Source organism: Hippoglossus stenolepis, chromosome 11 (genome assembly GCF_022539355.2).
Source record: "Hippoglossus stenolepis isolate QCI-W04-F060 chromosome 11, HSTE1.2, whole genome shotgun sequence".
Taxonomy (NCBI): Eukaryota; Metazoa; Chordata; class Actinopteri; order Pleuronectiformes; family Pleuronectidae; genus Hippoglossus; species Hippoglossus stenolepis.
Genome location: NC_061493.1, coordinates 732,842 through 750,065, shown reverse-complemented (window position 1 = coordinate 750,065; position 17,224 = coordinate 732,842). Strand labels below are relative to the sequence as shown.

Sequence of the window (17,224 nt, the reverse complement as noted above, 5' to 3'; positions counted from 1 at the left end):
ATCTCTAATGGAATAGAACGCTGCATGCCAGGGGCCCAGATCAACTTTGGGAACAGGGAATGCCCCTCTGTTCTTCATAGTCATTGTCTGACTTCACTCAGTGAGACTGTAATACTTAGATCACAAGGGTTACGGATGATTATATGTTTGTCACATTTTTACCATGGTGATTAGCACAGTGATAGTTATAATGCATTATTTGTGTCTTGTAAAGAGTCTCAGAGCAGGGGACAAAGGATACACATACATGTGATGTAAAATGTAAACCTACTTTTTAATTCATCTCCATACAAACAACTGTCAAAAAACAAAACAGAGAAAAAATAAATTAATACATTGTTGTAGTGTTAAATAATGGCTAGCAGTATGTATATTGTATCAGCAGCAACACACAAATGATAGTTGCATTTAACAATCAAGCCAAATATTTAAAGTACAGTCATGAACAGTTTTGAAAAGACTCTCAGACCATAGACATTATACAGTGATGTAGAAATTCTACATAGAGAAAAAATTACAGATTGTCATCATCATTTCAGACAAGAGTCATAATAGATTGTCCTGTTGGGGCAAACCACTGATGGCACATTAGGTAGATTTAGCTGAACGTTAAAGGCTCAACCTAAATTTGACAAAAAACTCAACACATAATTCACCAACAAACATAAACCTAGCATCCGGCTAACTGGTCTCATAAAATCAATGACCCAGTTACAATTTAAAATTTTCAACAAATTATATTTCAGCCAGCAAAAAACATCACTGATATGTCCAATAATCTCTAACCTTCTCTTCCCTGTTCTCTTCAAATACAGCATTTCATCAAAGACATATCCGACCAGTGAAATTCTTCCTTTCTCTTTCATACTCTGACAACCTCTTTCCTCAAACAACCTTGTTTCTTCTCTTAAAATCAGACTATAGACGATGTTACTATTTCCTATTCTTAAAACTTTCCACCCACAATCCAGCAAGGGAAGGAAAACTCCCTCACAAAATCACTTACATTTTATGTATGAGGGTCACCATAGGCCTACCTCAGGGCAAGTTGCATATGATCAACTACACTAATCGAGGCCCAGGGTTAACCAAAACATTTCTTCTAAATGTGCATTCAAGCTTAAAATGTCACTGTATTAAAAACCCAAGGGTCTGTTTGTGTGGGCAAGTTGTCACGATAAGGTGATGCATGTTAATTTTAAAAGCTATCAATGAATAACAGTTCATACTATGAGACAGAATTATATATCTAAGGAAAGTTACTGGGATCATAAGCACATTTATCATCAGAAGCAACATGAGTTCAACAGCAGAAATCCTAGCGCACTGCTGGTTGTCAGGGTCCACTTTTTGGACACTGCATATTTTTGCTGGAGTATTCAAATGCATAAATCTGAGGACCCTCGACTGATTTTCTGTTAGTTTTGAATCAACAACTGTATGTTGATAATTGCATGTTTGCTAGAGGGAAATCTTGCAGATACTTGCAGGACAAGTTCACTGAACTGCTGAAGCTGGTGGAATAACTCACAATAAAACCTAAGCCAATTAAGTTGGTTATTTAAAAGATATAATATATGTAACTGAATGTATTGGTACTTTTGCACCTCAACAATGCTGTTCTTTCTGAAATGTTGAAACTCAAACTCTTTAGTCATGCTCACCTGCAGGTCTTTAGTTTGGCAAAGAATGAATCAAAGAAGCTGTGAGTAGAGCTGCATTTCTGCTTATTCTACAAGGATCTTCTAAAATGCCCTGGATGAAATGATGGTATATCTTATTGGTGATTAATTAGTGGATTGTGGTGATATTTCCAGCAGACTTGTCTTCAATTGATATCACACTTGCCCTCAGTCTTACTACCAGTCATTCAGCCTATTTAAATGAAGAGAAGATCTCAATGTGCTGCTTGGTGTTATTGTGCGCACCGCTTTGAGAATTAACAAAAATAATGGCCAAGAATGATGAAGAGACCATATCCAAGCAGTTAGTTAATTAGGGGCAGCTAACATTAGCAATGGTGCAGTGGATAGCATTACTGCCTTGCAGTAAGAAGGTTCTGAGTTTGAACCTGCTGGCCAGCCCTGTGATAGACTGGTGACCTGTCCAGGGTGCATACCTCACCTCTCACCCATTGTCAGCTGGATGAGAGAAAGAAGTGGTATAGCTAATGAGTGCTTGGATGGATACGGGCTGGGACCATAGCCAATTTCCATGGATGTGGAAAATAAACCAAGCAAAACTTTCGAACGGATACAAGCTGACCTCAAGAATCAATGTACAACAAATTACTGTTGAAAGAAAAACAAACTGAAAACAGTTACAACATGGAGGTTACTCAGTTGTGCTATGGGGCTGCTTTGCTGCTTGCTTTTTCCTTTTTTAAGTGGAACATTACTAATGATTTTTGTCACATGTGTATGTATATACACTCAGTTATACACCTGGCTAAAATGCAGTCAATAGCAACACTTGAACATCAAATCCACCACATGAAGGTGATAATGTTCAGCTCTTCATAAATTTGCTTTCAAGAGAGGTGTTGATTGGTGTGAATGGGGAATAAATCATGTGATACATTTTAATGAATTTGCTGAAGAGTGGGTCTAATGCAGTTTTTCAGACTTTCATACCTTGGAACTATGAGCTTTACTATCATAAAGTTAAATCACTCACCTGCTACCATACCAATACAATCATCTACCAGTTACAATAGTACAGTACAATTTGCATTTGCCAACACAAACTGTCCACAGTGTCAAACTGTCATTTCACCTTCTGTACACCGTATGTGTTTCCCAATTGTCACACAACTGCCAGGCATTCGATGCTACACCCTCACTGTTCAGGCTACTCATTTTTCACAACAGTGCAACGAATTCAAGTAAAACAAGATTCCAACACATAATCAACCAAAGCTTTGCACATTAACTTTGTCTCTATTCATCAATTCGGCAACTCACAAGACTTTAATTTACTGTATTCCCTTTAAAAAAAGTGTTTTATTCTGACTCTCAAGTGGGGACTCTCTTAAGTTTCTTTAGACATGACATGTATGGAAATCCAAATTAGCAAAAAACTAGAACACACCATTTTTTGAAGTTACATCAAACTGTCTCTGTGTCATGTGTTTTGTGATAAGACCTGATGTAAAGTGTTTGTAACATCATTTACAGGGTTCACCCTGACGAACAGAAAGTACATACTTTTTTTCCCATCAAATTTTGTATGTGAAAATGAATAGGAACAAATGCAGTCAGCTGCCTATCCAAGTATAATGCAAAACAATAGCTCACTAGAGTCTCTTTACCTCTCACACATAGCTGCTCATAGCATTAGCATTAGCAAGCCTATAAGCATATGACATTGTACATTAACAGCATTCAATTCTCTGCAGTGACACAGAACACAACTCAAGGGCCAATTGACTATATTCAGAGCTGATCAAGATATTGAGGGCTGTAATGTTAACTATGACACAACAGCAGGACTGTGGCGACACTGGTACTGACGCTGCTGGTATACGACATAGCTGTGACTCTCACAAAAAGTCAGTAATGTTCTTCGCTGCACTTATGCTGCACTTGGTGGAGGTCAGCCAAACCCCCCCCCATGTCCATCCGATCATGCTGGACCTTGCTGGAACTAGTGCTGTGTGTGGTTACAATTTGTAACTTGCAACCATCCTTGCAACACTATTACATTATGAGAAAGTGCAGTCGGAAAAAAAGGGTGAAAAAAATACAAGACCCACAATGAAGTCTGTGATGTCATTGAATTGGTGACTTATGTTACATTGGGTAAGACACAAACTTTGTTTGGCAAATTTTAAACTGACATTAGCTTTTGCATCAGCTGTGAATGCACAGTGGGCCCATGTGTCCCGGCCAGGTCGGAGCACGGAGCAAGGTCCAGCACTTCTGTGTGGGCTAAGGCCTGGTTTTTAAATAAAAAACAGGTCTGGCTCTGTTCCAGGTACTTCTGTGTCAAACAATATGAAGCCATTGAGCTGGGCCTCCCGCTGTCACTGCTCTCTATAGCTCCATCTTTTAGAGGTATGTCTGCTACCACAGCGATGCTAGCCGAGAACATGGTAAGAATGGAGCTCCTTCATTGGTGCTAGTGTATTGTTATGTTCCATATTTTCAGTTTTTCTCCTTAATATTATTCTCACTTTTTACATACTGTTTGGTTTAGTTTAGACAGCCAAACGGTTTCGTTAAGTTTCTTTCAAAATACTGACAAAGTACATACATGGAGTAAAATGTGGCGGGTCATTGGGTTAAACACATGAACCTTGGAGATTTGGGTTTGATTGCATCAAACTTCTTATTTTCACTCTTTCTCTGCTTTGGTTTGGGCAACAAAACTACTGAACTAAGTTTCCATATTATAACAAAAACGTGATGCTTAATCCAGCCATCAGGGTGGAAACATATTTAAGACAATGCTTTTCTTTCCCAACTGTAAACTTCATTAAAATTTCAAATGTTTCTATCTAAAACTTTCATCAAAAAATACAGATAAATATTTTAAATGACATCATGCACATTAAGAGGGGTTAATTTTAAAAGGCCAATAGTTCATTTTGAAACCAGCATTCACACACCAGCAGTTTTGAATACATTCAGAACATATGAAAGTATACCACTGATCTTAGTGACACTGTTGGCCTCAAAGCCCAGACTGTTGAGAAGTTAGCAGACACAAACTGAAACCTAATGTCACACTCTGCTTCTACAGTGTTATTTGTCATATACCATGACCCCCTGACAGAGATCTAAATCAAACAAAGCACTGTAAAATCATACCGTAGGGCATTCATCATTTAAATAAAACTGGAACAAACAGCTGCTGTACTATTCAACAGGCACTGGTACTCCAGCTGATAATGGTGAACAACAGCAGCACAGTTATCTGAAAGCAATGCATACCCTGAAGTAACTCTGAATCTTCATCCTGCCAGTTCAAATTCAAACAGGATACCACATACAACAGAGCAGAGAGCTCTACATCATCCAACCAATGTACAAATGTCATCTTTATCTAAATATGAATGATAAACCACCTAATTACTCTACAGAACAAAATCCTAAATGTATTAGTCAAAGGTTGGTAATATACCAACTGTACACCGTATGATATTGAAAGTCTTGGGGGCAGGGAAACACCTCCTATCATGCTTTATTTTCCACATTATTTTCCATTTCTTCATTATTTCCAGTTATTATTAAATAACTTTATGGCAAATAATTGTAACTAACAAACCCACAAAATAAAGTGTATGTTTCAGTATACTGAACAATAGTGGAAACATTTATCACAAGTCCACAGTTAAACAGAACAGTACCATGCTGTCAAGTTGAGTAAATATTAAAAATCAATTCTTCATATGCATCAAATAGAGATTGTAGACAAATGACAATTACTATTCAGCTTAATCAGCAAACTAACTTGGTTAAAGCTGCAAACACATGTTTCCACATTAAAATATGTATAAATAAATAAATAATGTATAGATTCTGAGTGATTCCTCTATGTTTTCTAACATATGTTATGAAGGAAAACATTTTAAGCTAAGGATTCCTTTGATGGTCTATGTTATTAAAACCACAATTCTCTGTGCTAGTAGTTTAGTTTTGCACAAATTAATGGCAAAACAATGCATTATACAATCCACAATGGTACAAAAAACTCAAGTTTTTAATAGATCCACCTTTCCCAGAATGGTCAGAGAATCAACCACGTTGATAAAACTAGGATGATAAACGAAGAGTAGCCTGTCAGTAAAGTAGTAAAGGAGTAAAGCTCTGCTGTGTCTCTTTGCTCATGCATAACAGTGCAAATATGGTCACACACAGTCTTCATCTCACTTCATTTTACAACTCCAAACAAGAGTTATGCATGTAACTGCCTGATGTCTGTGTCCAGCAGGAAGAATGAGACAGACCTCTCACAAGACTGAGAGTTGATTTTGACCCTTGACAGAAGATTTAGACCAAAGCAGATCTGAAACACTTTGGAGTTTAGGTAGAACACATGTATACAACCAAATCCACAGATTCTCATCGTGAGGTGCATCAATCGTCCCTTACAATTTAAGTTTTGTTCATTTTCCACTGTCTAATTCTTAGAAGATGTACAGAAGAAATGACAACAGCTTCTGTATTACTGTTGACTCACATTGTTCATGTACTGCACTAAGTGAAACAGCTTCACTGCAGTCACTAACACAAATCCACACTGCATTCCTACCAGGAATTCAGTTCATAGTTGAAAATTCATTTATATTACTCAGGCCTGAAATTAGAGCTAGATGAATTTCACTCATTAAGGTATTAAGAGTCTTAAATTGAAATCTAAATGTATTAAACTGTACTAACCTTCATTCATTTATTAAAAAAACTTCCTTAGAAAACAGAGGGGCACATACAGCTGTCACACGCCACACTGTTATAAACAGGATAGACAAGCCAGGGTTAAATTAAGCTCAGGAGGGATGAAGACTGTGCCAAAAGATATTAAAACACAGAAACATGAATTCCTGGTTGAGCAATAATTACAAGTGAAGACAGACACAAACAGTAATTGTATCAAAAGCAATCTTTCATTCATCCATTCCAAAAATGAAAGACAGGGAATAATATTCAATTTTCTGAATTGCAATTATCCCTTTAAAAACTATGATGTTGTAGTCATGTTTTCATCTGTTCATTTTGGAATAAAAGTCCTCTGATCATCGTATGTGCACCTGATGTGGTATAGAATATGGCAGGCAGGCCCTGAGAGACCCACAGAAAGAGATAAAAACAGATATGAACAGATCGATACACAGACTTATAGAAATGGAGCCACTCTCCCAGGACCAGGCAGAGCTAGATTCAGCCAAGCGCTTCACATTCCTGCCCGGACCCTTCTCACCCACCAACACGTCACTCTGTAAAACGGTAAGGCAGCTGTCGGATTCCATCAGCTCAAAGTGCATCTCCGAACATTTCCAGTCCACCATCGGCCCGCGTGCACACCCACGTGCACAAACAGACACGCGCACAAACACACACACACACACACACAGCAGAAGCAGATAGAAAAACATGTAAAATACACTGAGAAACACACAAGCCTGGTTTCCATCCAGCAGTTATGTGTAGATTTCGACGTAACGGGAGAGTTGATTCTAAGCAATAAAAGATAAGAAAGAAAATCTACAAAAATGCTTCATGCTCACCACAAGCAGAAAATGCTTTTCTTCAACAACACACCATGTAGCATTGGTTGATGCAATAACAAAGGCTTGGCGTAACTGACCTGGTCAATAGTTGAATTAAAGTGTACTACAGTTCATTAATGTTTATTGTGATGTATCTGACTGCCTGTTGTCTCTCTAAAGTGTAGGTGTCCTGTCTGATGGTAGATAAATAAAATAAAAACATAACATATGACCAACATCAGAACAGCAGTTACTAATAATTAACAGCACTAATCAACACAGTGAAGTCGCTCTCAGTTCTTCTGGAGGATCATTTAGGAAACAAATTGTGTTCAACGCAGCTGGACTAGGCACAAACTTTTATTGCAGCATTTCAAAACTTCCATATTTGCTGAACAGCTGGATGGAAATGGAGCTCGAGAAAGTGAAGCACACATTTATAGGCAGTATAGATGTGTGCCAGGCCTTACACTCGCTCTAATCCGCTCTACTCTCCAGGTCTCCTGTTATTTCTAAGCCTGTTAGAGAATCCATAGTTGGGGCTAAAGGGCCCATTTCCAACCAGCAACTGCTTGCTTCAGCTTTCACTGCACTCTGGAGTGGAGTCACAAATCATCGCCAGTCCAATCAGGTTGGACTCGGGCACTAAACACAGTCATTCAGTCCATCCAGAGAGAGAGGGCTGGGTGGGGTGTAGGGTGGTGGTGGTGGTGGTGGTGGTGGTGAAGGAGGTTTCATCTTCCCCCCCCTCTCTCTTTCTTCTCCATGTGTTTTTCTGCTCCACTTCTTCTCTTCCTCCTCCTTCTTCACTAGTCTATTTTCAGTCCTCCGTTCTGCCCGTGTTTGCTGTTCTGACTGTTGTTGTTTATTTGAAAGGCCCCTGTGGCTGGTGGAGGGTTAGCAGCTCGGCGACTAGTTTGGATGAGTCCACTGCAGGGTCAGAAAAGTTGAGGGTTAGGGAAACCTGGTATTATGGTGAATGTTATTCACGTACTAGGTTTGCAGCCATACTGAGACTAGGCAGGTATATTAAAATAACCTGCTGTGAAAGAGAATCACAATTCTTCAGATAAAAAATCCTGGAATCTTAAAAAGAGAACAACAACGTATTTAGTTGTTTAGTTGTGCATAGGTGAAGGTAAGGGATCAGTGTAGTAACACCTCAGAAATTAAAGTGCAACTAAAAACATTATGTGAATTTTTATAAAACACATTATAGGCACATAGTGCAAACATTGTGGCCAAAATAATAAATTTAGTACAATGGGGCTTATATTAAAATCAGACCTTCACTTTCAACTCACAGTCAGTTAACTGCTGAATATCTCCTCAGAATAGCGACGGTCCAATCATAGCTTAAAAGATGTGTCTTGTCCTGTCAAGCTCTGGATTTCTCTGCATGCATGTTACTACAGTAAAAGCAACACTCAGCAATTTAACCGTTCAGCTGTACTATTCTCTCCAACAACCATAACAAAAAAACTATTGGAAGGAATTAGGCTGACAAACATCAGCATTTCTGGTAAATATCTTATTATCTACAGTAGTATCCAAGCATTACATCAAAGGTTTGGAGTGAAAACACCCTTAACTACGTTTGTGGGCCCTGAATAAAACATCCACTGTGTAGGATCTCTCCACTGTATGGCAGGTGCTTCTGGATACCACAAGCATTTATGTTAAGCATATCAGTTAGTCCTGATCTTAGTCCTTTTTCCCTTTAACACAAAGTGTTTGAAAACGGAAATCTATGTAATGTAAACACATCAAAACAGGCTTATGTTAAAATTAAATAATAGTTAGATCTTACATGGTTCCCATACTTGTGTTAAACTAACTAGCTCTACACTGCAATACGATAACAATGCACATTCTTTCTTATGTGTTACGTATCGTCACGTGGTGAGAAGGATTGAATAAATAAAAAAACAATCACTTTAGTTAGATTAATGAACCTTTTTTTCTTTTATTAATTAGATCACTTTGTCAGCTTCACCTTCAAAATTTCAGTTGACGAAATGCCTGATAGATTGTTTATGTAACCCAATAATGTAAGTTATGTAACATTGTTAAACTTATTTGCATACTTGCCAGCATGCACTGCATTAAGTAGGGTTGAAGTCAACCAAAAATAATCTTAGTCCACTGAAATATTACCTACTTTTCAACAATTATTGATCTGCTTATTTTGTCTAGAATAACGATATCAGCCAAAGTGCATTAAGTGCACTCTACCTAGTTGCCTTATTAATCAAAATAAATTATGAATACACATTTATAATTGTGTAAGTATTGGCTGCATATTAAAATAATTTCACCAAATATATTGAAATGCCAGTTCTGATATGCTTGTGCTCAAAGCATCAAAGCTTAAACTCAGAGATGATAGAGCATCTTAACACAGACAGGTTATCTGATGTGTCATGTTGGTTGTTGAGCTGTGATATGAAAAGTTTTACACTCACCAACAATTTGTTTCATTACAAGATGCAACCACACGTTTCACTTCTGTGTTCCACCACTTAGACAACTCTGAGGTAATGTTCAGTAAATGTTTAATAAATGAAATCTAGTTATTAGGTTGGGCCAGTCCAAAGTAGTGAAACCCCATCTTTTCAAAGGTGCTCAGTCCCTCTCACCAATGTAAAAACTACATGAATCCTGGGAGGCTAATGATCTAAAGCTTTTCTCTGTGTTAATATAACAATTGTCTGACCAATAAGAATTTGGTTGGACTAGAGCAAATGCACCAATCGACCAGTTGAACATGAGATGAAAGCTCAAGCATTAAGGTTAAATTCTTCAGAAATTCTTGTTTAACTTAAAATGAAAAACTGTTTAGGGAACCCGATAGCTGAATGGTTATGGTGCATATCCCTCAAGCAGTCCCTGGTATGACGCCTGGCTATCTGGATCATTTACTGTGCATCTCGCAACCACTCTCACCCCATTTCCTGTCTCTTATTCAAAAATGTACAGACAGATCTGTACTTAGGCACTTCCTGTAGCCATCAAAAACTGCAACATGGGCATGAGTGAAAATAATAACTGATTTAAATGGATTCTGTATTTGAAACTCGGGACAGGACATACAGATCCTATTCAACCACATATCAATCAGTGCCTGGCTCACGCACAATCCAGTTCCACAGGAGAGTCATAAAGCCACTTTAGCTCATGTGCATCACCCCTTTAGAATGGATGAGGATGCAGGTTTGTCATGTGTCCAGAGATTTACTGGTGTGTTAGTGAAAATATAAAATAAAGGTCTAGTAAATATGCCTTTGAATGAGTTAGATTAGAAAAATGAATGTAACCAAAATTTATCAACACAGTCTAATATATGTATTATAAACTGAAGACCAACAGTTTCAGATACTTTTTGAAAATAGTTGATATCAGTTCTTACCTGAGTTGAGATTTGGTCAGGTGAGGAAATGGACAAAAATGATTGCTAGACCTACATTCAACAGCATCACAAGAGCCACCAAGATGGAGTTAGGGCCCTGTGGAAAACACAAGAGAAGATTACATTATGTCTTCTGAATACATTTGCATATAAGTACATCGAACCCCTGCAGCAAACTGACATTACAAATAAGCCTTTATTCAAATGGTAATGTCTGATAAAAAAAATTTATATATTTTATTTTACAAACTTAGAAAATAACAAAACATTTAAGAACATTTGTGGCATGTTCAAAAGGGGCAACAAGTCTCAGAACTTCATTAACTTGTTAGACTCTGACTCATTAGGACTTAAGAGGCAGGTCAAGAGCTGTTATTAGCATTTGTCAAGTGCTTCACTGTGTGAATTATCATTTAGAAATTATAGTTAAGGGAAACTGTGGAGGACAAGACAAGATCTGGAAGACCAACAAGATAAATCTGCAGGTCTGCTGGACGGAAAGACAAACCCAACCCCACTGCAGTCACCTCATCGCAAAAGTCAATGTCCGAAGTCTGCAGAGCGACATCTGGATACACCAGTGTGGTTTAAGAAACAGGTGCTGTGGACAGATGAAGCTAAAACTGAGCTTTCTGACCACGAACCCACAGACCAAAGTGAAGAAAACATTATGAACTTGAAGTGATCTGCAGGAGTGATTCCTAAATCACTAATAAGATGGGGTTACTAAGTACTGAATTTATATGATACGGTTGAATTTGTTTGTATTTATCTAGTTTATGAAATTTGAAGGTAACAGCATATTCACATTCAAAGGAAGCTCATGTTGGATGTCTGTTTGCTGGAGGAGTTTGATTTATTTCTTTGCCCCACATAAATCAACAAAATGTAATTTGCTCTTAGTGTGTATGTAACTGTACATGGCACATAAACTACATGGAGATGTTAACAGATACAATCTTATGAATATTAATCTTACTGATGGCAAATAGAATAATAGTGCAATGTAGTCTTTCACTTAATTAATGAACAAGATGATCACACTGTTATTTTCAAACAGTAGTCAGAATATAGTTGTTGACATCCAACAGCTGGAAAATCTGAATAACAATAAGAAGGAATAACTGATGAGTACATTGTCATCAATTATAGATTGCGTGCTGATTTGGGTTTCTTTCCTCATTAGTGGTATTAAATGTATACATTAATAATTGTTTATACCAATTAATATGAAAAATTCTTATATATCCCATAACATTTTTGGTGATATCACCCAGCCTAGTTGGAGTTTGCCTTCATTGCCATGTGGGTGGCTGTGGTGTAGAGTGGGTCATCCAATTACCAGGAGGTCAGAGGTTTGATCCCTGGCTCCAGTGTCTTTGGGCAGGACAATGTGCCGTCAGAGTGTTAATGATGTGCACTGGATATAGAAGCTCTCTGTGAACGTGTATTGAGTGGTCAATTAGACTAGAAAAACACTATATTAATGCAATTCATTTACCATAGTTTCCCAAATATGTTGCTTTTATATAATGCAAATCTGGCTGTTATTACATTTAAAAATCATTGATGTCAAGTATACAGCTAATGATATTATCTATCTAAATATTAGCAGAATCTGTAATGTTTTGTTCAATACCCCTTTTATTTAGGAGTGGGTTGGTTTCAAAAAATAATTCCTCACGTGGTTGTTTACAGTGATTTCTCTAAATTGCAAAAATGATTTCCCCCCCCTTATTCTTGTTGAAGGTTAAGAGCAGAGGATATTGCACCGTGTTAAGCCTCATCAGACAAATTAGATTGATTGATTGAAAAAATATTTGCCCACTTCCAACCCCAATTTCTTCTGTTTTTGCCTTTTTGTCACATTTACCAGTTCCAGACCATCTAACTAATTTTAACATGAGCTATAGATGTAAGTAAACACAAAATGCAGCTTTTAAATGATAATTCCATTTGTGGTCGACTCTTCATTGCAGAACTGTATTCATTTATCCACATTGGAGGGTTTCCGAGCATGGACTGTCCGTTATAGGTCTTGCCACAGTTTCTTAATTGGATTCAACAGTGGTTTGTGCTTTGCAACCGCCCAGTGTCTTTGTTATTGTGGAATCATGAACGGTGACCTCCTGGTGACCTTCTGGATGAGTCATTGAAGCGCTCTTGGAGGAATAGGCCAGTCACTGCTGGGTAGGTTCACCACTATTCCAAGTTTTTTCCATCTGTACATCATAGCTCTCACCTGGAGTACCAGAGGCTTGGCAAAGGCTTTGTGACCCTTACCAGACTGAACGATTTCAAAGACTTTGTTTTGCATCTGTTCTTGAATTTCCTTAGTTCCCTGCATCATTTAAGCCAAAATCACACAGTAAGAAAGGTTCAATTTAAGTGATATTTAGATTGAACAAATCTGGCAGTAATCAGGCCTGGGTGTGACTAGTAACAGTGAACCCAATTACCAATTAAATTTGGTTAACTGCTTGATTTAGAGACTGAGGGGGTTATTACCTTCAAGTAGATTTGGATAACTTTTTTTCCTTCAATAAATTAAATCATCATTTAAAAGCTAAATTTAGTTTTTCCTTGGCTTATATTATATTTAATGATAACAGAATCTGAAATCTGAAATAGATAAGTGTGACAATTACACAAAAATAAAAGACATTAGGAGGGGGACACAGCACTGTATAGGAACACAGGTTGTTTAGGTTTTTTTTTTTTTTAATAAACTGCCAGTTTGTAGAAACTAATCTCTGTCTTAATCGATATCACAAGGTACCAACACTGAGAGGTTAGGTAGCCTATTTCCTGAGTGGCTCTATTGTACAATCTTGCCAGTCCATGTGCCATGCGGGAGCTGAGAATGGATGTTTAACAGCTAATTGGTTTAATTCCAGCTGTGGATTGATGGAAAAAAAATTGTTAGAATCTAAATCAAACATTGCGGTAATCTAACTCACCGACTCCTCTACAATTTCAGGAGCTATTTCCATGCTGGCTTTCTTGGTTTCTGCGAGGCTCTTTGGTTTGGTTGATTCCAGTCTTTTTGGCTTGACAGGTTCTGGTGCTTTGGTGCTCTCTTTTGGGGGAGCTGGTGAACGACTCTGGGCTGGCAGGGATTTTAGTGCTGGTGTCTGAATCAGTTTGGCAGGTGGTGGCAACCGAGCAAGGCTTGATGGGTGAAGGTCATCCTCAATTGGATCATCGGGTGGTGGACTCTTGACATCTGCCTTGACATAGTAACCATGGTACTGGGAGTGAATCTGCCCATTGCTGGGGTAAATGCTGGCTGCTGTGGTAACAGCTGGTTTGACTACTGGAGGAGCCTCCTGTTGCCCCACTTCCTGTCTGAGAGAAAGTTTTGATGCAGCTTTTGTTAAGCCTGCTGAGTAGAGGGAAGGAAAAGAGAAGAGAGCTAGTTAAACAAAGAAGCAGTACATGTATTTGTTGTGTTGCCATTAATCAAGGGACTTTTGGTTCCACCTACAGCTGCTTTTGTCTGACTCTGGGTTAAGAAGTTGAACCCCAAGTGTCTCCTGATCGTCAGACTCTTCCATTGCCTATTGTGTTGCTGTTTACACCGACACACGTATGCCAAGTGTACGTGAGTGATCACGTGATATGCATTTGCAATATGGAATGTTAGTATGAACAGGGATTAAAACTGATGCGGAACCAAATTGCTCGTGTGGACGGGAATCTAGTTTAGTTTAGTATATTTGGAAAGCCACATTTTCAAATCCAATTGTAGTAGTATGGATGTAACCTAAGCTGTCCTCTCTTTCGGAGAAACAGTCCCACCCCCTGCAGTACAACCCAAAGTGTCTGAAGGAGAGGTATTGCAGGTCGTTCCTTCCTGTTAGACTGTCGAAGCAACCCTGCTCCCAGTAGACCACACATACCCTAAATATAAATATTATAACTCATTAAACTGTGCAATAACAATGTTTCTATCCATGCAATTCCAATATCATATATGTGCAATACTGCTACGCTGTTTATATTTTGTTTACATTGTATATATTTCAATTTTCTATAGTTTCTTTTGTTTATATTGTATTTTTTACTTATTTATGACCTTTACTAAGTATCTATTCTACTATTCCATTTTTGCTGCTGTAACATGGTGAATTTCCCCATAATGGGACTAATAATAGACTGTCTTGTCTTGTCTTATCACATCAGTGGTTATGTGTGTGCTGGTGTGAGGAGGAAGTCGATTGTCTGTAGTTGATCAGATTTTTTGGGATTGGATTTCTTTTTTTTGACTGATGATAAGGAATATGAAACTGACAGTGAGTAAGTGACTGACAAGACCCAATCAGGAAGAGAGCGTAGGCATCTGTCATTATTTCCAATAGTCTCTGGTGTAGTGTGGACGGCAGATGCAAACCAAACAAAATATCAGTGTGGACGTTGCCTATATCTATAAAGGCAGTGTGCTGAAAGCATCCCATTAGTCTCTACACAGGAGTCCTTCAGCTACAGTACTGTAGTGCTGTCAGTTGTCCTCAGAGCCCAGAGACATGTGTTACAGTATCACTCACCAAGTTGCCACCTAAATCCTTTCTGCTGCTCACTGTGATGCTGCTACAACTATTGCTGCTGCCAAACAATTTAGCCACACCTCCAGTATGATCCCACACAACACAATGTGCAAGAGATCTTTGAGGCCTAGACACCAAATATAAATCCTTTACATTTACAACAACCCAAGTTCCTCACCTGCTGTCAAAGACTCAGCTGCTGGGGTTTTGTTCTCTTTCCCAGCAGGCTTTGCAGGGGTGGTGGTTTTACTGCTAAAAAAGGTCTTCTTGACAACAGCAGGTGAAGGAGTGGGGCTGGGGCCTGGGCTCGGAGATGGAGAGTGGTTGGGTGTTGTTCCTTTCCGGTAGAAATGGGGGCTCCCTGATGGAGATTTTTCTTTCTCCACAGGAACCTCTTTCACCTCTACTGGCTCATTGTACTTCTGTCGTATGTAGTCAGGGCCTGGAATAAATGAGAGAAGAATTACTAAAGCAGGTTATTTCTGACAGGCAAAGAGCTCAGCATTTAAGGATGATTCTGGTTTATTACACATTTTCTTTTTGTGGTTCTATGTATCAAGACTACCCAATTGAAAACAATGTGCTCATCAAAGTAGATTTGGGAACAAGGCATCATTGTTACAACTAAGTCAGACTGTCCAGAAACATGTGCAGTCAGACGATCAGACAGATTGTAAACAAAGTAAATTTACAGATTACTGATAATCTAAACCATTCTGAAGGTGAACACACCAGAGATGTCAGTAATAATCCCTTATGTCACAGGAAAACTCTGAACACAATTGCCTGAAGTACAGTGGGTCAGACTAGGACAGGGAAATCTGTCTGTACAACAAACAGATCATAATGTTACTGGTCACATGCATTTTCTCATCTGAATAAATTCAGATGACTTGGAGGTTTTACCCATACGCTATGGGTTAGTCTATTTCAGAAGTAAAAAAAATAAGAGATACAATATTATATTCTTCATCACAATATATATATATTGCTTTTAAAACACAGGAGTATTTTTGTTGATTGCTGATGATGGATTAATAAGCTTTTTATGCTCCTCGATCTACACCCAATCTTTAATGATAAAAGGAGTTTTTTCACAAATTTATAAAAAATCAAAGACTAAAATCACTTATTTACAAAAGTATTAAGATGTGTAATTCAATACTTTGTAGAAGCCCCTATGGCAGCAGGTACAGTTTCCAGTCAAAGGGCAATTCTATAAAAGTTTTGCAGTGCTGGATTGGATGGAAAGGGTCAATCAACGGAAATCTTCAGTCTTACTTCATTTCAGTGAACCTGTAACCATGTGACTGAGGTACTTCCTCCCATCTATACTGGGGAGGCAGGTCATAGTATGAACAGACAGCATGGCGTGGTGTCATACATTAATTGCCAGGCTAGGTTGAAGTTTCCATCTCTGTATGCAACAGTTCAAAGGCTGCTTTTTGGTCCAAAGGTCCAAAGTCCAAAGGTGTGGTCCTGTGGGCATTTTATCTTCTGGGACTGCAGAATGCTGTCACAGGGAGGCCCCCACTCTGACGAAGGGGCTTGCACCTGCAGATGGTGGGGTCACATTCATCAGGTGGAGGAAGACCTCTTTGCCACAGTGGAGAACACTCTCTGTTCCCTGCTGTCATCGATTCATGGCCCCCTGTGGACACTCCCTTTCATGGCCTTGTGTGAGGCTGTGTGCATACCCCCTACTTCATCTACTGCAGGCCTTCCTAAGTAGGGGAGGTTCCTGCATCCTCATGTTCTCTTGATGGCGCTGAATTAGCTACAAAGACTGTGGATGGCAGAGATCCTTGCATCGTGCATCTTCCATTTAGGAGGGATATGCTATCCCAGGTGCAAGGCAAGATATGGCACCTAGAGTCCCAGACCCTGAAACATCATGTATAGCCCTTGTGCAGCAAAGATCTTGGCTAGGAATTTTGCCTTCAGATAGAGGCTTTTTATCCTCTACCATGTGTTTCCACAGTGGCTGAGAGGGTTCACAACTTGTGTCCTGTGAGAGCCTTCAGGATTTATGTGGACAGCACTAGGGACTGCACTCAT

At 38.7% G+C, this 17,224-nt stretch overlaps 1 protein-coding gene across 3 annotated transcripts in view; it reads right to left on the bottom strand.

The window, feature by feature from the left end:
* Positions 1-255: 255 nt before the first annotated feature.
* The window catches only part of LOC118117728 (junctophilin-1), a 38,906-nt gene continuing 21,937 nt past the window's right edge, over positions 256-17,224 (bottom strand). Inside the window, exons 4-7 of one of the 3 annotated variants that reach the window (XM_035170234.2) lie at positions 15,345-15,608; positions 13,580-14,001; positions 10,620-10,716; positions 256-8,140 (exon numbers count right to left, since the gene is read on the bottom strand). In XM_035170234.2, the coding sequence (XP_035026125.1) occupies positions 10,636-10,716; positions 13,580-14,001; positions 15,345-15,608 (767 nt within the window). In that variant the 3' untranslated portion in view covers positions 256-8,140; positions 10,620-10,635. Of the gene's footprint in view, positions 8,141-10,619; positions 10,717-13,579; positions 14,005-15,344; positions 15,609-17,224 lie in introns of all 3 variants that reach the window. The other 2 variants (XM_035170233.2, XR_004697826.2) reach the window with 2 other exon arrangements.